The sequence below is a fragment of the Oncorhynchus mykiss genome, chromosome 8 (genome assembly GCF_013265735.2).
Source record: "Oncorhynchus mykiss isolate Arlee chromosome 8, USDA_OmykA_1.1, whole genome shotgun sequence".
Lineage (NCBI taxonomy): Eukaryota > Metazoa > Chordata > Actinopteri > Salmoniformes > Salmonidae > Oncorhynchus > Oncorhynchus mykiss.
In genome coordinates this window covers 12,099,056-12,126,512 of record NC_048572.1, presented here as the reverse complement: position 1 = coordinate 12,126,512, position 27,457 = coordinate 12,099,056, and the positions used below count along the sequence as shown (strand labels likewise).

The window sequence follows — 27,457 nt, the reverse complement described above, 5'->3', positions numbered from 1 at the left end:
CCTAAATATTTCCAAAACTAAAAGGATTGTATTTAGGACAAGTCATTCACTAATCCCTAAACCTCAAGTAAATATTGTAATGAATAATGTGGAAATTGAGCAAGTTGAGATGACTAAACTGCTTTGAGTAATCCTGGATTGTAAACTGTCATGGTCAAAACATATTGATGCAACAGTAGCTAAGATGGAGAGAAGTCTGTCCATAATAAAGCGCTGCTCTGACTTAACAACACAGGCCCTAGTTTTGTGTGGTCAGGTGCCACAAAGAGAGATTTAGGAAAATTACAATTGGCTTAGAACAGGGCAGCACAGCTGGTCCTTACATGTAAACGGAGAGCTAACATTAATAATATGCATGTCAGTCTCTCATGGCTCAAAGTAGAGGAGAGATTGACTTCATCACTACTTTTTTTTGTAAGAAGTATTGACATGCTGGTCTTATGGCTTGGGGGTAGAAGCTGTTAAGGAGCCTTTTGGACCTAGACTTGGCTCTACGGTACCACTTGCAGTGCGGTAGCAGAGAGAACAGTCAATGACTTTGGTGACTGGAGTCTTTGACCATTTTCTGGGCCTTCCTCTGACACCGTCTAGTATATAGGTCCTGGATGGCAGGAAGCTTGGCCTAAGTGATGTACTGGCCATACGCACTACCCTCTGTCGGATGCTGAGCAGTTGCCAGAGCAGGCGGTGATGTAACCGGTCAGGATGCTCTCGATGGTGCAGCTGTATAACTTTTTGAGGATCTGGGGACCCATACCAAATCTTTTCAGTCTCCCGTACAGTACATTTTCTGCTGTTCAATCACGCGTATTCTGCGTATTCTGCTGTTCCACTGATTAAGGATTCCAGCTTTAAAGGTAGACTCAGTGATTTAAATGTAAACAGGATAGTGGGTTAATTTCCACAACAACTAAGAGCGTTGAAGCGTGAGGCTCAACTTCTCTGCTGTTTCGGTGTCGTGGATACCAATCTGTGAACAGCATGAAGCGAACCCGTGCCCATGCGCAGATACTGTGTGTGACTGTGTGAGAATGAAGTCTTGCATCTCACTCATCTCAATATCTTGCTGAGTCTACCTTTTAATATTCACATGTATTTAATTTCTACCTTGAAATTATATTGCCTTTGATAATTGTCCACCGATGACCATAATATGTTGTGAGTAGCCACTCCCTCACCAGTCATGGTTGAAATACTGTTTGTTCTGTAGTTTGTTCCCATGACAAGCCATGTTGTTTTTTCAATCATTGCATTACTCCTGGACGAAAGATAGACATGCTGAAAAGTTGTAAACATTTTGTTCCATTGGACATTCCACCCCAATAAAGGCATTTTAATTACAAGAAGAGTGTCTTTGTCCTCCTTGCTTTTTGACGCCCACACTAAATAATTAAAGAGGTGCTTATGAACGGAAAAGTTACACAAACTTATGAAAAATAAAGAAAGCTGCACACTATACACAGTCACATACTTATGTCCCAATTATTTCAGTAGTGTAGAACAGCCCATATCCTCCAAATTGTTCACACTTAAACTAGCTACCTACTGACGTGATGTTACCCTTTACTGCTCTGAGCCTGAATACCCTAAGGGTGTTGTAGAAAATGTGAAATGCATTTCTCCCCGAGTGATTCCTTAGTGACTAGTCAACCAGAGTACATTTATCTCAATGTCATTCTACACAGGATAGAATTTGTTCTTAACAAGGCAAGACATCACAGCCACTAAACGTGCCGTGTTAAGGTGACCAGCAGCATACATCAGCCCTTCATTTGAGTAGTGCTCTATGTTACAGTAATATGTACTTTGCATCCCTTGGAGATCCATAAACAGGTTAGGATTACAATCAGATCAGAAATGAAAAAAAGTATTTGAAATAGGAGGGTAGTTTTGATAGCATTCCATGTACAAGTATTCGATACTCAATGATGTGTTTGAGCCAGAGTTTGTGTCCTGTGATTCCATAATATCGGTTGGTTTTAAAGTTCAGCAAGGGATCTTATATTATTCATATAGGCTTTCCACTTTGCTCATTTTAGAAGTTATATTTGGGCTATGTCTAAAAATCTCTCAACACTGAAAGAAAGTCAGTCTTATCAATATTAATACTGTCTATGGTTCGCATCACTCATTTGCATCACTAATGGAATGCTTGTTGTTAAAATACTGAGGATCTCAAAACATACACATAGCAGGTGGAAAAATATAAATCAAACATAATGCTGTATAAATGTTATTTATTTTGTACTCTCATATTGCATCTTGTATGGTACAGACAGATAGGGAAATAGGACTCAACAGTATTTCATTTTTATGTTGGTAAGTGTACCAATTGTCATTTACACAAAAATGATCAAATAATAGCTGCATGTTTACCTAAAGGCTTTAAAGACGTGCTGAAATACTTGTTTGAGGTACGTTCCCAGCCCTGTGCCTCAGAATAGCACAATGTTAAACACATTGTAGTGTTAGACTCAGGGTTCAGTCTGTGAGGTTCTCACTGGTGGAAGGGAAAGGGAAGCTCAATCTCAAGCCTTCCACCGCTAACTTTGATGAAAGCCTGGGCTTCCTCAGAAGCCTGCTGCAGAAGACCAGTGATGGCGAGGTTGAGTTGGTTAACCACAGACAGAACCATGTCAGCGATGTGTTCAATTGCTAAGTTCACCTGCTCCATGTTCAACACAGTATTGACTTGGTCCAGGACGGTCTTGATCACGCCGACAAGGTTATTGTACAGAGCGTTGAAGTAGATAGCGACGGCATCCAGGTAGTCAGACTTCAGAGTGTCAACAAACTCCCGGGCCTTCTCAACAATAACCTTCAGGGTCTCGCCAAGCTTCTCCAGGACCATGTCAAGGCTCTTCAAATGCTTCACCAGACCCACAAGCTGGGCAAGAGCATGCTTCATGTTATCTATAATCTGGGCTCCAGTCATCACATCACCGATTGGCATAGTGACCTGGATGTCGCTGATCATATCGACCAGAGCATTGAAGGAGGCCTCTGCGCTGTCTATGAGCATCTGGATGGCCTGCTCAACCATAGTGGCAATGCTGGTGGTCAGCTGCTTGAGGACCTCAGGCAGGGTGGTAATTTCCTCAGAGCCAGGGAGCTTGAACTCTGTCTCCCTAAGGAACTTAATGGCAGCATCCAGGAAGACCTGGATGGTTTTCTGGAACTCGAAAACAGTGTTCCTGAAGAGGATTGACAGCTGGCTCAGCTCAGCTGCGTGGCTGTTAGCAGCAGTGTAGGCTTCCTCAATGAGGTTGATGATGGAGCTTTTCAGCCCCTCCACGTGCCCGAAGATCTCATACTTGTTAGAGAAGCTGTTCAGGGTGGATGTGATGGCAGGGAGTCTCTCCTTCAGACCCAGGAGCATGTCGTGGGGAGCCTTCATGTTGTAGGCAACCTGTAGTTTTATCTTATCGACATCCTTAGCAGTAGCTCTGATGACCAAGATGTCAACATCATCCTCAGGGGCAGACTGTTAGATATAGGAGAAACACAACACATTTCAATTTACCTGTACAATAGGGTGACATTTATTTGACTTGTGTATAGGGACACAAGTATTGAGTATTTTAAGATGAATGAAATGAAAAGAAACTCACAGCATAACGGCTGTAGAGTCTAGTGCTCAGCTGAGATGGGATCCTGCCCTGGAGCTGAAGACCCAAGAACCCAGTGGACGGAGTAGAGATGGAAGCACTGACGCCATCTCTGCGGGCAGCATAGCGGAAGTTCACATCAGTGAAGGTTGGGCTGGTGATGTCCACATTCAGGGTGTGACGGGAGACACTAAGAAGTGGAAGAAAAACAGTGTGATCAGTTACTGTCTATTCATTCATAGTTTAATTAAGCAATAAGGCCCGAGTCGGGTGTGGTATATGGCCAATATATCACAAACCCCCAAGGTTCCTTATTGCTATAATAAACTGGTTACCAACGCAATTAGAGTAATAAAAATAAATGTTTTGTCATACCATGGTATATGGTCTGATATACCACAACTTTCAGCCAATCAGCATTCCGGGCTCGAACCATCCAGTTTATAACTTCATGTAATACATGTGTGTAGTAGAAGGTCAAAAGATGTAGACTTTATTTGCTCATGCAATAGTTCTAGATTGATGTGAATTGAAGGTACATTGAGTATTTACCTTCCCTCCTCTTGACGCTTCTTCCTGAAATGCACAAATGACAAATCAAACCATACTAATACATATTCAGGTATCTTCAAATTGCTAAATGTTTGTAATGGTTTGATTAACATTGTGCTAACAAGCCTAAATCATTTGTTTCAATATGTATTATGCATTGAAATCAGCCTGTTTAAAAGTATTACTTCACCTCATAGCCTGGGTAATCACATTCTGAATGTCCATGGTCAGGTCTGCATGGTTAAGGACAGCCTTGCCATTCACGCTCAGGGCTTCGTTCTCAAAGCTTGCAGTGAAGGAAGCTGTTGAGGCAGTTTCAATTTCCTCAAATACAATTATATTGCATCAAATAATGACATTATGGAGGACATTTTTATAATTTTACCATCCACGTCGTAATCCAGGAAGTTGATGACAGAGGTAGCAGATGACTTCAGTTCAGCCTTGAAGACAGGGGCATCACCCTTCAACTCAGCTGCCAGATTTGTCGTATACACAGGGGTGGCTATCTTGGCAGTGGTAGAGATCTTCTGCTTGGTACATGTCAGCTCGACAGCAGTCTTCTCAAAAAGGGAAATGTCACCCATGTTGCTTGGCTGAGACATGTTAATCTCAACATCAGCAGTCAGTGATGTCAATGGTGCAAAGTCAATGGTAGCCTGGGCTACATGCTTTCCTTTGGTGTTGAAGGTAATCACATTGGCTTCATTGTTGCTGGCGAATTTCAGCACTGCATACACACGGCTCACGGATGCCTCAACAGCCAGATTCTCATCCACATCCATTTCCAGGATAGTTGTCTCACCGTTGCTGAGTTTGGCATTGGCAATGATCTTTGAGGTGGAGCGTAGGCCATCAGCATTCAGGTAGATGTTAGCTTCATTGTGCAGAGCTCCCAAAACAGCATTGTATTCCAGGATTGTGCCATCAATGGTGCCCTTGATGGATGACTCCACAGATATGTACTCAAGGGTTCCCTCTAGCTTCAGGCTGTGGTCAGCCTCTGCCTTGCCAATTGCTTTGATAAGGGGTAGGTTGAAATCACCTTTCAGCTTCAATGTAGAGGCAGCATTTGGCTTGGTCTTGGTGTCTGCAACAAGTTTCTGATTGGCTTCTAGGTTGAAGATGGGCAGGGCAATCTTTGCAATGGTAGCCACAGACACCGCAGCTTCCAGGTTGTCGGTGCTTAGGCTGAAAGTGCTGTCATGGTTTCCCTCAATGTGGGCATTCTCCAAGGACAGGGCAGTGGCCAGCTTAAGTCCTCTTTTGGTGGTCAAACTGGTGGTGCCATCAAGCTTGGTCTTAAGAGCCTCAAAAACGGAGGCTGTGGTAGCTCTGAGACGGAACACAAGGTCGTCCTCAGTGTAAAGTCCAGCATTGGCATTCAGATTGAAGATGGGTGACTTCAGGGAGAGTTCGGTGATCAGGTTGCCCAGAGAGTGAAAATGACTCTTCTGGTACAGGATCTTGGAATCAACATCAAGAGACTGCTCAGTGGTGGTCAAGATGTTCTTCAAGCCAGTATGCTCATACAGGTTCAGATCGCTGATGGCTGGAATGTGCAAGTTAATGAAGGGCAGATCAATCTCAGGGATGCTGAAGGGGTTTGTCAGGAATTCAAGATTAGCCTCACTGTTGACAGTAGCAAATATACCAGCCTCCTTTTTGTTGTTGTCAATAGTGAAGTTGTAGGAGGATTTGTACTGGTTGAAACGGGCAAGAGCCACAGTGTTGATCTGTTGAGCTTCAGGCTTGATGATGGCAGAGTAGTCATTCTGGAGATCAATCTTGGCCATCAGTGCCTCGTTGAAGCTGAGCTTGGTGTTTCCCTTGTTTTGGAAGTCAAAGACAACTTCAATAGGATGAATCTTAACGGTGAGTGAGTTTGACAGGATTCCACTGAGATCTCCAACAAGCTCTGTGTCATGGTTTGCCTTCAGTTCGACCTTCATATCTCCCAAATTGGCATTTCCAGATGCCACCAGAAGGCTGTTCTTGATGGCTGGGCCTTCTGCCTCAGAGCGGGCCTCAAATGTGATGTGACTGAGAATGACTGCATCAGCGTTCATGGTCTGCTTCATCTTCAGAAGGGCAGTGTCGGAGTCAGCGGAGATTGTCAGCTTAGTAGTGCTGGGACTGATGGCGAAGTGAAGGTCACACTTGTGTGTGCCCTTGTGAGAGTTGGACTTGATAGCACCATCATTTCCAATGGTCAGAGTGATTGTTGTGTCCTCCAGGCGGGCAACAGCCTTTTGGGTCACAGAGGCTCCATTGGTGAAGCCAAGGATTGGGATATTGATCTGGTGGTTGTAGGTAGTGTCCACAGATGCAGACATACCACCCAATGTGGCAAAGAAGGCATTATTGACAATGTCAGCCGTGTAGTGTGCAGTGGTTGCCTTGACTGTGGTCTTAGCTGAGGCCTGGGCTCCAAGGCGGTAGAGGGTCACTGATGCCTGGTGTTCGACTGCAAGTGCAGTGTGGGTAAACTTAAGGGTCTCTGCAACTATCACACGGTTAAACTTGGGGATGGCAACGCGAGCAGTGGAGTCCAGGTTGTAGCTGAATATCTCAAAAATGGGAGATATGGCCTGGGAGGTTAGGAAAGCAGTGAGCTGAGGAGTCTCCTCACTGTCAGTAGAGTTCTGGAGCTCAGCAGAGGTCCTAATGCTGTAGATGGGGGTGCTGACTTTGATCTCACCATAGAGCTTGCCAAAGCAAGGGACACTGATCTCACTGGGAATGGCAGGGAGCTTGATCTTAGGGATCTGGAGAGTTGGAATCTCTAGGAGCTTCTCTGCGGCCACCTTAGGTAGGACAGGGAAGGAGAACTCTGGGAATGTAATCTCTGGGAGGGTAATGTCAGGTAGGGTTGGCAGGTAGCTCATGGTCAGGTCTCCGAAGAAAACATCCAAATTAAGATTCTGGATCTCAAAGTTGACAATAAAATCTATGAGCTCTGTGACCTTCTGCTTGATATCATCAACGGAAACGGTGGTGGCTGGCACTGTGTGGAAACCCAGGATAGTGAACTCAGGGATATCCAACTGTGTTGGAATTTCAATCTCCTGAAGCTTCTCCAGGTTGACCTTCATGGAGGGTATGACCAGGTCAGTGAGAGGGATGGTGAATGAAGGGAAGTCCAGCTCAGCTGTCTTCAGTCCAGTAACAACTCCCTCAATTATCTGCTTGACCTCGCTGACAATTTGTTGTTCACCAGCAAACTTCTGGATCACCTCAATCACATTGCCGTACACCTCATTTATGACAGTGATGACCTTGGTGTAGTGTTCGCTCACCTGCTGCAGGTATGAGATGATATCATTTCTAAGGTCCATATCGGTGATTCTCTGCTTTAGCCTCTCAGAAATTGCCTTAAGGTCATTAAGGATGGCATGGTCGACCATGTCCTTCACTGTTTTGATCATGTCTGCAACCTTGATTTTCCTCAGATGTTCAATGTAGTTAAGTGCAGATGACACAAAAAAGTTGACAAATTCTCTTGAAGCCTGAAGTTTCTGTGGGATCTCAAGTGCCTTGATCAGCTCGTTTACATGAGCAGTGTATTCAGCAATCATCTGGTTGGTTTCATCCACATAGGCATTGTAATCAAATGACCTCAGCTGCTGGACAACAGAGTCAAGATATTCATTCAGCTGTTCAATCACCTGTTTGATCTCAGTAGCTTTCAAGTAGTTGATGGTTTCTTCCAGCATCTGCATTACCTTCCCTGGGATATCGATGGCCTTCAGGTTGTTAGCAAGGACCTGAATTGTTTCAACAATTTTGAACTGCTTAATTAGACCCACAACCTTCTCCAGGACTGCTTCAACTTTCTTGTCAACCTCATACTTGACAATCAGACCTCTCAGCTTGGCGTGGAAAACATTCAATTTGCCAATGATGTCCAATTCCTGGATCACTGCCTTGACAGACTCAATCATCTTGCTGATCATTTCAGTGGGAAGGTGTTCCATGAGCTGCTCAACATGAGTTTCCAAGTTGATGGAGGAAATGTAGTTTCTCAGATCCTCAACAGTTTTGGTTCTGTCAAAGGTCTCAATGAACTGCTTTAATTCACTCACTGTGTTTTCAATTTTAGCCTTGATTTCAAACTGGGCATCCATGTCGTAAAGGAGTGAAATGCTGCTGTCCTTCAGTTTCTGCATGTCAATCTGCTTGATCAGCTCTTCGATAGCATCAATGACAGCTACGATCATAGTAGTGATTTTATACTCCTCATTGATGGCATTCAGCTCCTGGCTGAGTCTCTCAATTACAGTTTCAGACAGGGTGCCACTCGCAATCATCTCCTTGGTGGCAGCAACAATGCCCTGGATACTGTATGCCAGGCCAATCAGCAGTTTTTCAACTGTAATCTTGAGGTTCAGAAGGGAGACCTCTAGGTATTCCAGAGTGATGGGGTACTCCTTGGTGAGGGCAATCAGGTTCTGTTTGAGCTGGACAGCCTTGTCTTCCAGATTCAGTTTGGCAACAAAGTCACTGACATGATGGGGCAGAGCCTCAAGCTTAGCCTTGACCTCATCACTATTGATGTAATTCTGAATAGCCTCTGCCATGTTAACAATAGTGATCTTGATGTTTTCCAGGATTGCAGGCAAACTTTTAAGGAAGGGCAGGTTAATCAAGTGACTGTCAGTGTTCTTATCATACTTCAGGAACCCAGAGATTGTGAATTCCTGGTCTTCACTGGCAGCTGTGTTCAGGAGGCCGGTGAGGAGGGTTGCAGACAGCTCCAGTCCAAGCCTTTCAGCATTGTTGTAGGCACTCACTTCTTGATTGAGGGCATGGCTGTTCAACTTTGACTTCATCCTAAGTATGGCCCTTTGCTCCTGGGGAGTCAGAAGTGTGTCTATCTTGTTGTCAATTGTGGTTTCCAGGGGGAAGCCATTGTCCAGATGCTGGGTGACAGAAGCTCTGCATTCATGAGAGCTGGCAAAAGCCAGGGGCTGTGCTTTAAGAAGGAATTTTCCATAGAGCTGAGCGCTCTGCTTGCCATACAAGGTCAGGTCACCATCAGCATTGAAGATGGCGTCAAGATTGAAGTCGAAGGGAATAATGCTGGCACGGATGGTGTTGTCGAAGCGGAAAGGCTGGGAGTTGAAGCGGGCATCATTGTGGACCTTTGCAGCAAGGCCAACAATTTCAAGCTCAGTGTTGTGGCTCATGTGAGCACCGAGGAGCTTTCCAGTAGTGCTGCACTTAGCATTAGCTGTCAAGTCTGCATAGTTGATCTCATAGGTGTGTTTGAGCTCTTCCTCACCATATGCCCCCTTCAGGCTTCCAGTAAAGTCAATTTTGTAGATCACTGCCTTCAGCTGAGCCTCGTTGACTAGGTTGGCTCCCAGCAGTTTCAGGTCATTGTTCACATTTACAGAGGCAGTGTAGTCCTGCAGGTCAATGGTGATGTCATGTGTATAGGAAGTGCTCTCGCTGACGATGGCCTCAGCCTTTGAGGTGAAGGCAAGGGTGGAGAGAGTGATGGTCAATGAGTTGGCATTCTCAACCTTCATGTCATTCAATGCACTCTTGGTCTCAATGGACAGAGTTGCCTTGGAGGCATCAATTCCACCGTTGAAGGTGTTCTCCATGGCGAACGGGCCCTGCAGGGTGGTTGTTCCGCTTGTGGCCAGGCCATCCTTGTTCATTGTCAGGGTAGCTTTGTGTGCAGCTTTGTTCTCAAGCAGCTTTACAGTGGCATCACTGTTCACAGCCAGGCCATTGACATCCAGGGAGGCAGTGACAAGAGAGTATATGCGATTCTCAGAGTGGTCAGCGTTGGTCTCCATCTTGATTGTGACTACTTCAACGCCAACAGAAGCCTCAGCCTGGTTGTGGATCTTCATGCCAAGGGCAAGGGCATTGGTGTCACATTTCAGGGACAGCTGGTTATCCTTGAAGGCAAGTTCAGCAGCATGGGTCAGGATGTCTTCAAATGCATTCGTGTTAGACACAACAGACAGCTCACCATTGGCAAACAATGCAGCAATGGTGTTCTGGGCCATAAGAATGGTTGAATCAATTTTCAGGGAAGAATCCATCTTTGCCTCTGGTCTGAATGGGAAGATTGTAAAAGACTGGGTGGTGATTGTGGTGCCATAGACAGGTCCTGCTTTGACTGTTCCCTCCAAGTTGCTATCACCAGAGATCTTCAGTGTTGGAGCCAGTATTGGCGCTTCAGTATTGAAGCCAACTTGGCCGGTGTGCTCTAGGTTTACACTCAGACCCATGGGGCTTGTTGCTTCGATTTTGCTGCTGGATTTCACATTGATCTTGTTGTCTGTAACAGTGCCAACTTCCCTTATGCTAATGCTGGCATCAATGAGCTTGTGGCTCACGGAGGTCTTCACATGGGCCTTGATGGAATCAGCAGGAGTGGTGGCAAGCAATCCAGATCCTATTTACAACACAGAAGGAACAATGATTGATTATTGCACAACTAAACATGTTCCAGATGGTGTAATTCTCTATTATTTACAAAGGCATTAGAAAATGTCTGGAGGTGGAGCACTACCTTCAATCTTGATGCACAGGAGTTCCATTGAGCAGCTGCCTGTCACATCAAACTTGGCAGAATAGCTTGGTGTCTCAGCGGCATCTTTGCCAGCAGACACTGAGCCCTCCAAGTTGTAGAAGTTGCTTTTCACTTTTGTGGACAGCTGAGCTTTTCCAAAGAGGGGCACAAACACATCAAGGGTCTCTGGGATGAAAAGCTCAGGGATCGGGATCTCCATGGATGCAATGTCCAGGCCAAGCAGGGGCAGAGCCAGGTGTGGTGTGGTCAGTGCAGCTGGGAAGTTCAGCTCCTCAGATGATTTTCCACCAAGAGGCAGGGGAATGGCGATGAAGATACGCTCATTGCTGAAGTGGTAAGCAGCTGTGGCCTCACTGTTTAAGAAAATTATATTTAATCATTAATTAATCATGGAATCAAAAAGAATCAGTTAATGTATTGATAGAAAATGATTCTTATGGTAGTTGATTGATGTAACTTACGCATTCAGGAACAGTTTCTCAGGCAGAGTCATCTCCGGCATCTCAGGGACTCTCAGGTTCTGCATGTATGGGATATCAGCAGCATATTTCTCCAGGTAGTTGTTGGTTGCCTGTAATAGAATACAGTACCAGTCAAAGGTCTGGACACACCTACTCATTCCAGGGTTTTTCTTTATTTTTTACTATTTTCTACATTGCAGAATAGAGGTGAAGACATCAACACTATGAAATAACACATATGGAATCATGTAGGTACTAAAAAAGTGGTAAACAAATCACAATTTATTTTACATTTGAGATTATTCAAAGTTGCAACCCTTTGCCTTGACAGCTTGGCATTCGCCAGCTTCATGAGGTTGTCACCTGGAATGCATTTCAATTGACAATTGTGCCTTAAAAGTTCATTTGTGGAATTTTGTTCCTTAATGAGTTTAAGCCAATCAGTTGTGTTGTGACAAGGTAGGGGTGGTATACAGAAGAAGACAGCCCTATTTGGTAAAAGACCATGTCCATATTATGGCAAGAACAGCTCAAATAAGCAAAGAGAAATGGCAGTCCATCATTACTTTAGGGCATGAAGGTCAGTCAATCCGGAACATTTCAAGAACTTTTTAAATTTCTTTAAGAGCAGTCGCAAAAACCATCAAGCACTGTGATGAAACTGGCCCTCATGAGGACCACCACAGGAAAGGAAGACCCAGAGTTACCTCTGCTGCAGAGGAAAAGTTTATTAGAGTTACCAGCCTCAGAAATTGCAACCCAAATAAATGCTTCAGAGTTCAAGTAACAGACATATCTCAACATCAACTGTTCAGAGGCGACTAAGTGAATCAGGCCTTCATGGTCGAATTGCTGCAAAGAAACCACCACTAAAGGACACCAATAAGAAGAGACTTGCTTGGGCCAAGAAACATGAGAAATGGATTTTAGACCGGTGGAAATCTGTCATTTGGTCTGATGAGTTGCAGAGTATGTGAACGCATGTGTGGTTCCCACCGTGAAGCATGGAGGAGGAGGTGTGGGGGTGCTTTGCTGGTGACACTGTCAGTGATTTATTTACAATTCAAGGCACACAACCAGCATGGCTACCACAGCATTCTGCAGCTATTTTACAAAGAAGGAGAGTAATGGAGTGCTGCATCGGATGACCTGGCCTCCACAATCACAGGGCTTAAACCCAATTGAGATGGTTTGAGATGAGTTGGACCGCAGAGTGAAGGAAAAGCAGCCAACAAGTGCTCAGAATTTGTGGGAACTGCTGGTTGAGAAAATGCCATGAGTGAGCAAAGCTGTCATCAAGGCTAAGTGTGGCTACTTTGAAGAATCTGAAATGTAAAATAGATTTTGATTTGTTTAACACTTTTTGGTGTTAAACAAACTATTTCATAGTTTTGATGTCTTCATTATTATTCTACAGTGTAGAAAATTGTAAAAATATAGAAAAACCCTTAAATGAGTAGGTGTGTCAACGTTTGACTGGTACTGTACATATTGTAATATATTAAGTTCAGAGAGGACATAATGGTGATCATAAGATGAAAGTTTTTTTTATTTTTTATACCTCTACAGACTTGGTGAAGATGTGACGGACCTTCATGTCAGTCTGGCCCACCTGCTGATCAAGAACATCACTGACCATCTTCTGGAATGCTTCGGCATGAGGGAGGATGTTCTGGATCTCAGAGTTCATGTCAGACTTGACCTCAGCCACAATCTTCTTATCATCTACAAAGTAGGAGAAATTCATTGTAAATTAAATGACATTTTAATGACTTTCCCATGGATACTTGACATTTAAAGCCTGGCAAAGCTCTCAGAAACGTACAGTTAAAGTTGATCAAGAAGCTAAACAATTTATCGTAAAAAATGCTGGGCGATATTGAAAGCCTGCATACCATATTTTAGGGTGATCTTTTGCACTGAGGTGGTCTCTGGGAGCTTGATGTCACTCTCAAGCTCAAGTTCCAGTTCCTCACCACGCTTCACGTTTGCTGTAACTGTGGCGTCAGCCCTGATTGAAGGGACAAGCAGCTGCACCTGCAGCATAGCATCCTTCATGGCCTCAATTCTGCAAAGAAAACAATTAGTCATTTGGAATTTGGAAGAAAGGAAAAACAGAAGAAACCAAAACAGGGAAGTATTTTGTGGGGTAGCATTGTCAGTTTACTTAGCGCGGCCAACCAGCGACAGCTGAGGGATGTTCTTGTTGATGAGGTCAAAGGAGATGGAGTGTATTCCTTTGCCCTTGGTGTTGCCATCAACAACGCCCAGTCTGATTCCGGCCTCCAAGTCAAAGTCAGGGATCTGGATGTCGGTGGTGAGGACATTCTTCCTCCTGTTGTACTTCACAGTGGCTGTGGCCTCAGTGGGGTCAACACCTGTGTCCAGGATAAACTGAATTAGTTAGTCACCAAGGAAAAGGTTGTACGTTAGAAATTGAGGGACTGTGTTACTCTAAAAGAGGGATTTTGTAACTTAGCTATACCTTCTGCCTTCAGGACCACCTTTACAGTGTCAACTTTCTGACGACCTTCTTCTCCCTCCCTGAGGAGTTCGTAGCCGATGGTGGCCGTGTATTCAGTGACATCCCCAGTGGGGTGGAGCTCCACAGCAAGCCTAAATAATTGTTTCATTTCCAAAAGTTATGGCTAAGATCAATTTCTACCTGAAAATAGGAAAACATAAATGGAGCATGTTAAAATGTATTTGCATAGAACTAGTACTTACTTGCTATCTCCGGTAAAGGGGAAGTAGGGTGCAGTGTCATGGGAGCTAGCATCAGAGTACTGAAGGGTGGTGCAGTACTTCATACCAGCTAAGAATGGAGTGCACTCAGACACATTGATTCTGTCCTCTACCAGAGACGGGATGGGTTTCACTCCAGCAGAGGTCACTTCGAACAGCTTGTTGCTATAAAAGGGGTCGTGGAAAGGAAAGTTTAGGCTCTGATAGATATTGGTCATCAGGTATTATCTGAATGATACTCTGACACTTACGTGATGCTGATGAGCTTGGCAGGACCCTGAGGAGCAGGGATGGTCAGCTTGACCTGTTTGTCAGCCATGACGAGCTTAGCGCTGAGCCCACTCTCGTGGTATAGGCTGGTATGCATCTCCAGGCCAGAGAGAAGGTACTCAGGAATGTGGGAACCAACCCGGGCCACAAACTCAATTCCAGCAGAGGGCATGAATGAGACCTCGCTCTGTGGGAATGGGATCAGTCCAAGTACATTATATAGATATGCAAAAAGACTAACCGACGTCACATGTATTAGGGTTACTACAAATAGAAAACAGATCAGTGAAAATAAATAGAAAAGTTTACCATGTCGGGTGTAATGTGCAGTCCTCCCTTGATGCCAGGGGTGAAGGTACCAGACAGGGCAATCTTCAGTGGCACACCAGTGGCAGTTGGCAGGAAGAATACGTTATCCATGAAGATGTAATGGGCGAAGACTTCATTGTCAGCGTTGGTCATCAGTCCCTTCATCAGCTGTGGAACATGTACATTTCAGATTTTGGATAGTAAATTGAGTTGACATTTTTTATCATTGATATGTAATTCTTGACCTGATGAGTTAACATGAATGTATATCTGATGTGATAGTGTTGCTTTTTTCCATATTTTGTACATACATCAGTGGGGAACATCTTGAGTACGTTGTCAATCATCAGACCAGCAGAGTAGGCCATCTTCTCTAGCTCATTGGTCTTCAGGTATCCAAGTTCATTTCCCAGCAGTCTCAGGTAAATCATAGCCTCAGGGGACTCCTGCGCCTTCAGATCCCTGACCAGTCTGTTGAGGTTGCGGCCGATTTCTCTCACGATGTTCTGGGAAGCCTACAGAATATTTTTTTCAAGGAAAGAGACAGTTAGCTCATGCTACAATTAAATAACTAGGATTAAAATCACACTAATTAAAATGTTTTTTAAGGAAAGAGGAAGAACATAGTATGGTTTTAAATACCTGTCTCTTCAGTCTGTCTTTCTTCAGAGCGGGCATCATCCTCTTCATGACCTCATTGACCTGCAGGGGCATCTTGTCAGAAACGAAGTAGACGATCTTTAGAACCGTGTCAGGGAAGAATCCGTTCTCTCCGAACAAAGCCTCAACAGTTGGCTCAAGTCCTTTGCCTTCCATGCCAACCTTACAAGTGAAGAGAATGTTCACCATGAGACCGATAGAAAAATAATTGTATATTCTGTAAAAAAACATAATCTCTATAAAAGGCTCAGGGAAACAAATTAAATAGTATTTTTTACCTCCATCATGTCCACATTGTAGCCGAAGGCCTTCAGGGTCATCTCCAGCATGACTTCCTTGGGCAGATAGCTGGTGCCCTCAAAGAGCATATTTCCTTGCACAGATCCAATCATGTAGTTGCGGGAGAACTTGGTGGGATCCATGACAGTTCCAACCTCATTGCCCTGCAGGGCATCAAGAATGTTCTGTCTCAGCCTGTAATGGATGGAATAATTTATTACATGGTCAAACCTATGATGAGGAGGGAACAACCGAACAGAATATTTCTGTTAGCTGAGGCAGTAAATACTGCAGATGATATCTCTCTTACTCCTGTGTCTCGGCTGCAGTGGATTCCAGTATGTTAGTCAGGTGGGAGATGACAAAGCTCTTGCCCTGCTGGTCTTCTTCGATGGGCAGAGCGGCGGCCAGCTGAGCTAGTTCAGCAGGCTGGGGGTCCTTCATCAGCACCAGGTAGGCAGCAACACGCTTCTGCAGGGGGCTAGCACCATTCAAAAGAACCTGCATGAGCACCTCTCTGCCCTGTAAAGGAGAATGTGTATAACAGTACTGCAGTGAACGAAGAGTTGATGGTTTCCATATATATATTTTTAAGCTAATAGGATAAGAGTGAGTTACCTCCTCAGGGACAGGGGTCTGTTTGAATGCCTGAATGGCAGCCTGTTGGACTTCCAAGGAAGCGGCGGGCTCGTTTACACACTGGATCATAGCAGACTTCAGGGCAGGACTGGCGGCTCCCATGGCTGCAGCCATGTTACCAATAACCTGGGGAGCAGAAAGAAGCAAACATGAATTATTCTGATTCAAATTGTTGATTGAGTAAATCTGAAAAAGCTAAGGGGAGCGATGGAACATTCACCCTCAGGGCCAGGAAGTTCTGCTCCTTGTCACCGGTGCAGTCACCCAGCTGGGCAACAGCAAACTCAGCAACAGCCTCGATCTCAGGGGTCACTTTGCCCTCAGCCTTGTAGAACCTGATGAGGAACACAATGTGAAATTCAACATAAGAATTTCATTGTCTGCATCTGCTTAGTTCAATTTAGAAAATATGTTGCTTTAAAATGTCTGTTTACCTCTTGACAACATTGCTCAGGGCATACAGGATAGGCTTGCTCTGCTTGTACCGTGCCATAGCCAGCATGTCGTTGACCAGGAGGGCAGAGGGGTTGGGGACCAGTCCCATAGCGAACACGATGGCATCAACCTCAAAGGCAGAGTTGTCAAAGGTCCTGAGGATCTGCATGATGGCACTGCTGCACTCTGGGGTACCGCACTGGGCCAGAACCTGGTAGGTCAGGGGTCCGGATACCTTCAGGGCCTCGGGGATAGCAGGGCTCAGGGTCTCAGCCTTCATTCCACGGACCATGCTCACAAGCTGCTGGAAGAGGTGGGCTCGCTTCTCACCGTTGGACAGAGTGGCCAGTTCCCTCAGGACAGCCAGAGGAGCATCCTTGTCCTGAACAACGCTCTTGTCCTCATCAGCCTCCATTGGCAGACCCTTGAGGTTGGCCACATCTGCAGGAAGATAAAGTCAGTTTTGACACTGAAATCCTGTTTCAATCATCTTCATAATTAGAATGCAATGTAAGGGATACTTACTGTGGTCAAAAACTCTCTCATTGTATGTGGAAACATCAAGCAGAGTCAGGAACTGCTTGCCAACGTTGGTAACTCCATACTCTCCCCTGTGGAAAGCCAAAGAGATGATAAAGACTTATGCAACATCTCTTAACATTGCAGGTGTGTATTTCATAAAACATTATAGGCATAATGTTTTACACACTTGTGAGAGAAAGGCACCAGGATGTGGTTCTCAGTGCAGGCACCAGAGATCATGTGCTTCTTGTCATTGTCAAACTTGTAGTTGCAGGTCTGGGAGCTTCTGATCAGCTGAGCAAGAGGATAGTGCTGTAGGAGGAGAAATTATTATTGTTTAGGTTTTCTTGGAAAGGAGTTAAAAAGTGAATTAGGAGTAATATTAGTTGTCATTTCAGCTACTGGAGCAGAGAAAGATAAGTACTTTGAAGGGTTTTTGGAAAGGAGTTAAAAAGTGAATTAGGATTAATAAATGATTTAGGGTGTAATTCAGAATCTAACCAGCAGCTTTTACTGTCTTGCAGTCTTACCATGCCAGAGATGAGGGCCAGGGGGCTGGTGTGGTCCCTCTGGGGGATGAAGTGGTCACATTGGGACAAGTCCCTGTTGAGAGAGATGTCAGTAGCGATGTTCTCCATGGCGTTGACTTTGTAGTTGGTCTTGCACATGCCGTGGATGGTCGGCTAAGGGAAAAGTCAATGATCCTTGACATATTTGAATAACTATAAATACGGATTTATGTTTTCCGAAAAACTGAATGTGAGAAATTGCTCTCTGCAGAGCCATGAATATAATTTTCTTTGCTAGTCTTGTACCTTGTAGTGCATCATGTCGGCGTGCCAACAGTACTGCATACCCTTTCATTTATTATTGCTTTATTACACAATAATGACATTTTTCTTTCTTGGATTCACTAAAACAAGCACCAATATGTACCATTGTTTACCAGGTAGTTTCCAGTTGTATTGAATAATATGGAGTAATAAGGTACACACTGTTAGTAATAAAGTACCCATTAGAGTAATAAAGTACTCAATATGAAATTACTTGCACATATCACTGAAACTACACTGTAATACAAAGTGTGTAGTTATGATTAGGGTGTTTTCTGAGACGATCAACATACCATTTTCTTGTTGTTCTCCTCTTCCAGCAGGGGCACGGCAAGAGCAGAGACGATACCTCTCTTAATGTTCAGGATGGTCACGGACTCATCCTCCTCAGGGTACAGTTTCACATCATACACTCCCTCAACCACAACCTTCAGAGGATGTCTGAGCAGGGAGAGAAGTGAAAGGTTGGTTACCAGTTGTTAACTCCAAATTACAATGTGCTTAATAGAAGAGAGGACAAGGAATTTTTAACAAATATTGGGGACAAGGGTTGGGTTAGGGCATTTGTGACAGCCTTGGGGTCTTACTTCTCCATGGCAGCAGCGAAGGTATCAGATCCGAGGGCAGGTCCGAACACAGGTTTGCCCTCTGCGTCCATATCAACAACCTCACTCAAGCTACAGCCTGTGGTGCGCAGGATGTAGCTGCAAGACTGAGGAACTTCAATCTCGACCTGTAGAGGGAGACAAAGGTTAGATGGCTTGCTTACTGGGATGTTGCGTGAGGACAATATTAATGGACTGAAGTGAAGGCTTAATGCTCTGAGGTATGATGTCTACCTTGCAAGAGCACTTGGGTCCATTCATGAGATTGGAAGCTCCTTTAATTGCATTCAGGGACTCTGCTTCGTACTGGTATTCATATTTGTGAAGGCTCTTGTACCTTCTTGCCACTAGGGAGAGATTAGAAATTGTATTTTGAATGTGTTTGAGTAAAGATCCGTCATGTTGCCATAACAGTGAGCAAACTGCAGCACATTGGTAGGATAAGCAATGATTTGTTGGTACTTACACAAGCATGTTGGATGTTCTTCGGCACCATCGTCTTGGGATTCTGTGAGTGGATAACGCAATTTTGGTCAAAGCAGGATTATACAGAAGTTTGATAATTAATTACAACATGACTGAAATCGTTTTTAAGTGTGTAAAAAGCAGTTTTAATTTCTTTGAATGGTGTGGGCGAAGTTATGTATCTGTTCAACTGCCTGTCCCCTCTACTCACTGTACTATCAAATCATGTGGGTGTGAGGGGGAACTGCCCCCACTCGTATAAAAACGTATATTGTTTGCATCCCAGAAAGTGATATTTGCACGTCTGCACTGTCAGAATTAAGATATTTGTAAAATTGCTTGCACAGTATCACTTATTAAATCATACATTTTGTGAGAAAACCAGACTACAAATAGAGGACAAAAAGCTCAAAGACAGATCTCGATTTACATCGACCAGCTTAACAGGACTTTCATCATTTACATTTTATTTAGATGGTTCAGGTTCACCATCAGAAATAGTATTGCTGATATATAGTCAATGTATTTGGTGGTTTTGAAGAAAGTTAACTTGTAATTTCGCAAAACAGGGACAGTGCTTATTTTACGAGATTAACTGTGCAATGTCGAGAGGAGATGCTTCAGTTCACTCTGTAATGTTCCAAGTGTTATTTTACAAAAAAAAACTATTTTGCAACAAAATGATATAATAGATATTGCACGTGCAAAGCAAAGCAAAACACTTTTATAAACAAATTCTAGTTGTTCAAGTCAACAGCTACCGATAATTTGGTTTGGCATTAGAATATTTAAAATAAAACATTTCCGAATGGAACACTTCTAAAGAAAATACCTAAAATCTGAAAATTACAAACATGAAAACTTAAGAAACAAACTACTGTTACGCTCGTTGTTAAATGAAGACCAAGGTGCAGCGTGGGAGGCGTACATTTTCTTTCATTTGAAATGTTCCACCAAAATCAATAAACAACTCAACGAACGTAAAGCTAGGAGTGCAACACATGCAACAACCAAAGACAAGATCCCACAACAGAAGGTGGGAAAAAGGGCTGCCTAAGTATGATCCCCAATCAGAGACAATGAATGACAGCTGCCTCTGATTGGTAACCACACATGGCAAAAAAAATAATAAATAGAAAACATAGAAACAGAAAACCTAGAATGCCCACCCTAATCACACCCTGACCTAACCAAAAACAGAGAAATAAAAGGCTTTCTAAGGTCAGAGCGTGACAACTACTACTGGGTAAAAGTTAATTTTAAATATTTTAAAAAGTTAACAGCTACATACATGTCTCTTTGGTATTTTAATATGTAAAACTAAAAATGTCCCAAATTCAAACTTTTAAAGCATATACTATAAATCTGAAAATAACAAACATGTAAACTCAAGAAACAAACTACTACCTGGTAAAAATAGATTTTTATTCACAGCAGGGACCAGTCAGAGAGGTACTTACGGGCTAAGGCAAGGGTGCTCAGAAGAAGCAAAAGAGAGAGCTTTGTGTCCCCCATGATGGGTTCGTTGAAGCTCTTTCCTTTGCGTTGGCGAGTCCTCGTCGAGACTGATTTCTCCACTCCAGCACTAGTCTTTTATACCCTAGGGATTCTATAGGAAGGGGAAGTGGGAGCTACAGACAGTGCTGCCCCTACTCCAAAGTCCATCCCATACGTATGTGTGGAGGGACAAAGGCAACTAGTTTCATAAAACTGTCCATGGATTTGATAACAAACTTGCAGAATAAGTCACTTTTTTTGTGCAGTAGTAACACATATTTTCCAAGATTAGGAAGACCACTGAAGAAAACAGCAAAAACTAGTGATTTCTCTCAGTTTAAATGAATTGCGAAGGTTTCATCTTATTTCACACATTTTATTGTATATTTTTTCCTGATAAAACTCCAATTCACTTGTTAGAAGGGGATTGAGACAAAAATGAGGCAATACATAATCCCAACTTTGATATAATTTTAACTCAATGTCACAAAAGCATGCATTCAAACAACATAGCATTGACATAATATATAAAAGCAATACATAACCTATTACTAAACGTTTTATTGATACACATTTACTTGTCTCCTTTTTGTTCAGATATTGCATTTTAGAACATATTTATGTGCTTAAGAAGAGTAAATACTTCCACTTGTTTAGTTTGAATGAGTTAATTAAGCAGATCATGTTATGACTATCAATTACTCCCATCTTAGGATATTCAGAGGGATATCACATTCACAAGAAACAAATAGGTCACCACTGTGTATGTATCTATGAACTTATGCATGGACATAATATACTTAATGCATTAGGCAAGTGTAGCAAGGCCTGGCCCCTGCCACTGACTGGAGCGAAGTGGGTCTGGGTACACAGCTACAGGCAAGGGTGAAGTCCAAAAACAGGCTTTATTGCATCATTTTCTTGACTAACAAAAAGCTGACTTGCATATAAATTCAAACTGAGAATTCAAACATAAGCTTATAGGTCTACATTATCTATAATCAGCCTCTCTTCATTCAATGTGGAGATGAGAGTTCAGAACCAAAAAGGTAACAATTTCTTTGCAGGGTATTATACTGATATTTCCTGTGTATCGATAACAAGTGATGTAATTGGGCATGTGTGTATCGTTATCAACAAACTCTTCAAAGGAGCACTGATTTATCACTGTTTTTGTCTTGAGCACACGTGTGATACCTATTCAAAATCATTTTTATTTTTCCTTTATTTAACTAGAAAAAAAAGAACAAATTCTTATTTTCAATGACGGCCTAGGAACAGTGGGTTAATTAGAAGGGGGTTGAGCCAAAAATTAGGCAATACATAATCCCAACTTTGATATAGTATAATTTTAACTCAATGTCATAAAAGCATAATTGCCTTGTTCAGGGGCAGAGCGACAGATTTTTACCTCATCAGCTCGGGGATTTGATCTTGCAACCTTTCGGTTACTAGTCTAACTCTCTAACCACTAGGCTACCTGCATCTCCAATGTTCTAAATTAACATAGCCAATGCCATTCTTTCACATATTGCATTTGAGCTGTTTAAGTATAAAATATTTCAGACGACTCGTGATACTTTATTCATTCCGTACATGGAGGAGTTTAACTTCCCTGAGACACTCAGCAGCACATCACAACCCTCTTCTTCATAATTGGTCCTATACAGTACGCCTAGGCCACACATGACCGTGCATCAATGGCAGTGTTAAAATCTACTCACTGAGCACACACTGGTTAAATCAACGTTGTTTCCACGCCATTTCAATGAAATTACATTGAACAAATGTGGAATAGACGTTGAATTGACGTCTGTGCCCAGTGGGTAGTGTCCCCATTATCATTACTTACTGGGTGGAGATAGGCGGAGCCATTGTTGGACCGTTTGGTAGACACATTTTTCAAGTCTATAACAACTGTGCACGCACAGTCTCCATTCATTCTCAGTCGTTATATCTCTGATTTAGGCTACTGCACACCAAATAAGAAAACATTAACTAACAATTTTTGAAATGTTTAAATGTGTGCTAATTTGTACAGAATGTAACTAATGTATCACTGATGTGGATACAACAAATGGAAACAATTTTCTGATAATGTGATGCCAACATTTTCAGGTCACAAAGAGTGGTACGTATATTGTCTCTTGAAATGAGGAAAGCAGTTGTGCTTTGAGAGGCACCTTTAATTCCTCTCCATATTTTACTTCTCAAAAGAGCATCATTTAAATTTAAACCACTAGATGGCAAAAAGTCCACATCACAGAATGCACCTGAGCATTTTACAGTACTTTTTTGTCAACCATGTCCATTATTAACCTGGTTGCTAATAAGATAAGATAAACATTATTGTCCCTGAGAAAGCTTTTGTCTCAGACATACAGTGTTGCTGTGTAACATCACAGCAATGAATAAGTTATGGCATACAGAACCAGTCAAAAGTCTGGACACACCTACTCATTCCAGGGTCTTTATTTTTACTATTTTCTACATTGCAGAATATAGAATACATTTCAATTAACATATGTGCCTTGTTAAAAGTTAATTTGTGGAATTTCTTTCTTTCTTAATGCGTTTGAGTCGTTCAGTTGTGCTGTGACAAGTTAGGGGTGGTATTCAGAAGATATCCCTATTTGGTAACAGACTGAGTCCATATTATGGCAAGAACAGCTCAAATAAGCAAAGATAAATGACAGTACATCATTACTTTAAGACATGAAGGTCAGTCAATCCAGAAAATTTCAAGAACTTTCTTGAAGTACAGTCACAAAAACCATGAAGTGCTATGATGAAACTGGCTCTCATGAGGACCGCCACAGGAAAGGAAGACCCAGAGTTACCTCTGCTGCAGAGGATACGTTCATTAGTGATAACTGCACCTCAGATTGCAGCCCAAATAAATGCTTCACAGAGTTCAAGTAACAGACACGTCTCAACATCAATTGTTCACGGGAGACTGCGTGAATCAGGCTTTCATGGTCGAATTGCTGCAAAGAAACCACCACTAAAGGACACCAATAAGAAGAAGAGACTTGCTTGGGCCAAGAAACACAAGCAATGGACATGAGACCGGTGGAAATCTGTCCGTTGGTCTGATGAGTCCAAATTTGAGATTTTTGGTTCCAACCGCTGTGTCTTTGTAAGACGCAGAGTAGATGAACGGATGATCTCTGCATGTGTGGTTCCTACCATGAAGCATGGAGGAGGAGGAGGTTTGATGATGTGGGTGTGCTTTGCTGGAGACACTGTCAGTGATTTATTTAGAATTCAAGGCACACTTAACCAACATGGCTACCACAACATTCTGCAGTAATACTCCATCCCATCTGGTTTGCGCTTAGTGGGACTATCATTTGTTTTTCATCAGGACAATTACCCAACACACCTCCAGGGTGTATACAGTGGCTTGCGAAAGTATTCACCCCCCTTGGCATTTTGCCTTACAACCTGGAATTAAAATTAGATTTTTGGGGAGTTTGTATCATTTGATTTACACAACATGCCTACCACTTTGAAGATGCAACATATTTTTCTTGTGAAACAAACAAGAAATAAGACAAAAAAACAGAAAACTTGATCATGCATAACTCTTCACCTCCCCAAAGTCAATACTTTGTAGAGCCACCTTTTACAGCAATTATAGCTGCAAGTCTCTTGGGGTATGTATCTATAAGCTTGGCACATCTAGCCCCTGGGATTTTTGTCCATTCTTCAAGGTAAAACTGCTCCAGCTGCTTCAAGTTGGATGGGTTCCGCTGGTGTACAGCAATCTATAAGTCATACCACAGATTCTCAATTGGATTGAGGTCTGGGCTTTGACTAGGCCATTCCAAGACATTTAAATGTTTCCCCTTAAACCACTCAAGTATTGCTTTAGCAGTATGCTTAGGGTCATTGTCCTGTTGGAAGGTGAACCTCTGTCCCAATCTCAAATCCCTGGAAGACTGAAACGGTTTCCCCTCAAGAATTTCCCTGTATATAGCGCAATCCATCATTCCCTCCTTTCTGACCAGTTTCCCAGTCCCTGCCGATGAAAACATCCCCACAGCATGATGCTGCCACCACTATGCTTCACTGTGGGGATGGTGTTCTCGGGGTGATGAGAGGTGTTGGGTTTGCACCAGACATAGCGTTTTGGCCAAAAAGCACAATTTTAGTCTCATCTAACCAGAGTACCTTCTTCCATATATTTGGGGAGTCTCCCACATGCCTTTTGGTGAACACCAAACATGTTTGCTTATTTTTTCCATTAAGCAATGGCTTTTTTCTGGCCACTCTTCCGTAAAGCCCAGCTCTGTGGAGTGTATGGCTTAAAGTGGACCTACGGACAGATACTCCCATCTCCGCTGTGGAGCTTTGCAGCTCCTTCAGGGTTATCTTTGTTCTCTTTGTTGCCTCTCTGATTAATGCCCTCCTTGCCTGGTCCGTGAGCTTTGGTGGGTGGCCCTTTCTTGGCAGGTTTGTTGTGGTGCCCTATTCTTTCCATGTTTTAATAATGGTTTTAATGCTGCTCCGTGGGATGTTCAAAGTTTGGGATATTTTTTTATAACCCAACCCTGATCTGTACTTCTCCACAACTTTGTCCCTGAGCTGTTTGGAGAGCTCCTTGTTCTTCATATTTCCACTTGCTTGGTGGTGCCCCTTGCTTAGTGGTGTTGCAGACTCTGGGGCCTTTCAGAACAGGTGTATATATACTGAGATCATGTGACACACAGGTGGCCAACTGAAGGTAATTGGTTGCACCAGATCTTTTTTTAGGGGCTTCATAGCAAAGTGATATGTACTGCATCATCATGTACTGCATCACTTTTCTGTTTTTTTAAATTTTTTATAATTTTTTGAATAAAGTAATTTTTTCATTTCACTTCACCAATTTGGACTATTTTGTGTATGTCCATTACATTAAAATCCATTTAAATTACAGGTTGTAATGCAACAAAATAGGAAAAGCTTCAAGGGGGATGAATACTTTTGCAAGGCACTGTAAGTGCTATTTGTCCAAGAAGTAGAGTGATGGAGTACTGCATCAGATGATCTGACCTCCACAATTCCCCGACCTCAACCCAATTGAGATGGTTTGGGATGAGTTGGACCGCAGAGGGAAAGAAAAGCAGCCAACAAGTGCTCAGCATATGTGGGAACTCCTTCAAGACTGTTGAAAAAGCATTCCAGATGAAGTTGATTGAGAGATTGCCAAGAGTGTGCAAAGCTGTCATCAAGGCAGAGGGTGGCTACTTTGAAGAATCTCAGATATAAAATATTTTTTGATTTGTTTAACACTTTTTTGTTTACTGCACGATTCCATATGTGTTATTTCATAGTTTTGATATCCCAAATGGCGCAGCGGTCTAAGGCACTGCATCTCAGTGCTAGAGGTGTCACTACAGACCCTGGTTCGATTCCAGGCTGTATCACAACCAGCCGTGTTTAAGAGTCCCATAGGGCGGTGCACAATTGGCCCAGCGGCGTTAGGGTTTGGCCTGTGTAGGCCGTCATTGTAAATAAGAATTTGTTCTTGACTGAATTGCATAGTTAAATAAAGGTTAAAGTACAAATAAAGAAAAAACTTTGAATTAGTAGGTGTGTCCTAACTTTTGACTGGTACTGTACAGTACATTGCATGACATAAAAGATGACACACGTCATGCAATGTACTGAATGGTTTATGTTTATTTTTCTTCAAAATTAATAATTATACTACTTTATTTACTTCATGACAATCCCCAAAACATTATTTACAGAGAGGTATAATATTATTGTTTTGTCTATGTTTTGTTTATGTTCCTATGTGTTTGTTCAGCACATTGCATGACACAAACACATTAAGCTACAGTCTGGCATTTGAGAAACAACAAAATAGCCGCCCTACCACTTGTTTTGATAAACAATTCAGGAATGAGGCTGGCAAAATTGAACTACTGTCAACTTCATAGATGGAGCTATGAATGCAAGGACTGACAGTTCATATGATTCAAATGATAATTTTAACCATGTTTTGAAGCTATACAATGTTGAAGCAGTAATGGAATGGGTGGTTGGTACTTGAAATGATGATGCAGATTTTGTACTAAATAATGGTATTTGTGTGTGTGAGAATATGTTTCTGCTATAGGACTTGTTATGGTTTGGAATATTACTTTTCAGACAGAAAAAGGGCTCAGACATCTGATGACTAATTCCATGGCTATTTGGTGAGTGGTGAGTAATCAAATACAACTTTTATTAATCCAACTGTTTCATCGAAATGTAGTCTTCTGCTCTGAATACATTTGAGAGGTGCACAGGATGTAGCCAATGTCATGTAGGAACAACAGTAGGAAATATAACTTGGGACCTGTAACTTTTTAGTGCCTGGCTAGAGATTATAACCGAAGACCCTCCGGTTACAGGTACTCCTCTCTAATCTGTCGGCCAGGGGTTTTCAGCGACCTTTGCCCAGGCAGACTGATGACCTACCCACCTCCTATCATATGTTAGCAAAAAAATAATAATAAAAAAAATAATGGCAAGTAAAATTTTAAAAACGTTTACTTTTTACTTTTTAAAACATTTCAAAATGAATATATTTCATTATTTTGACATCCCCACAGAGGAAGTGTAAACTCTTAAATAATATATTACTTAAAACGGTGTCTTGGTAGTGTAGAGAAAATGTTGCAGTTGTAAAGCACATTTTTTGCAATTCTACTCATTTTTCGAGCTGAGAGAAAATAACAGAAAGAAATGTACATAGTCACCAGTATGTATTTTCCAAACGTTTATACTTTTTATTTTCCATAAAATGTCCTTTGCTAAAAATACCAATACAGTATGTACCCTCTAACTACAGCTATAGCGATGAGACTTGCCTACAGAACCCTCTGGGATAAAGCCATTCTAGAAAACCAGAAGCCAGTCAAAACCAAAACCAGGTCAAACTCCGGGACAATCTGTGACCCCTCTAGTTCTAAACTGGGAGACACACTCCATTGTGATAGAAAATTACATACTTACCTGATTTGTTTGATGTTAATAGTAAACG

General features: G+C 42.6%; 1 protein-coding gene across 1 annotated transcript; it reads right to left on the bottom strand.

The window, feature by feature from the left end:
• Positions 1–2,220: 2,220 nt before the first annotated feature.
• On the bottom strand, positions 2,221–20,495 carry LOC110529381 (apolipoprotein B-100-like). Its single transcript, XM_021611522.2, has 29 exons — positions 20,400–20,495; positions 18,941–18,982; positions 18,709–18,821; positions 18,457–18,602; positions 18,163–18,310; positions 17,567–17,719; positions 17,224–17,348; positions 17,040–17,125; positions 16,514–16,955; positions 16,300–16,414; positions 16,059–16,205; positions 15,751–15,962; positions 15,440–15,635; positions 15,144–15,323; positions 14,813–15,016; positions 14,502–14,669; positions 14,174–14,379; positions 13,905–14,087; positions 13,663–13,793; positions 13,345–13,555; positions 13,073–13,245; positions 12,739–12,902; positions 11,178–11,287; positions 10,696–11,069; positions 4,546–10,578; positions 4,351–4,462; positions 4,161–4,184; positions 3,612–3,798; positions 2,221–3,484 (listed from the first exon to the last, which is right to left on the bottom strand). Exons 1-29 carry the CDS (start codon positions 20,452–20,454, stop codon positions 2,498–2,500), a joined length of 11,427 nt encoding a protein of 3,808 aa, XP_021467197.2. The 5' UTR covers positions 20,455–20,495; the 3' UTR covers positions 2,221–2,497.
• Positions 20,496–27,457: the final 6,962 nt, after the last annotated feature.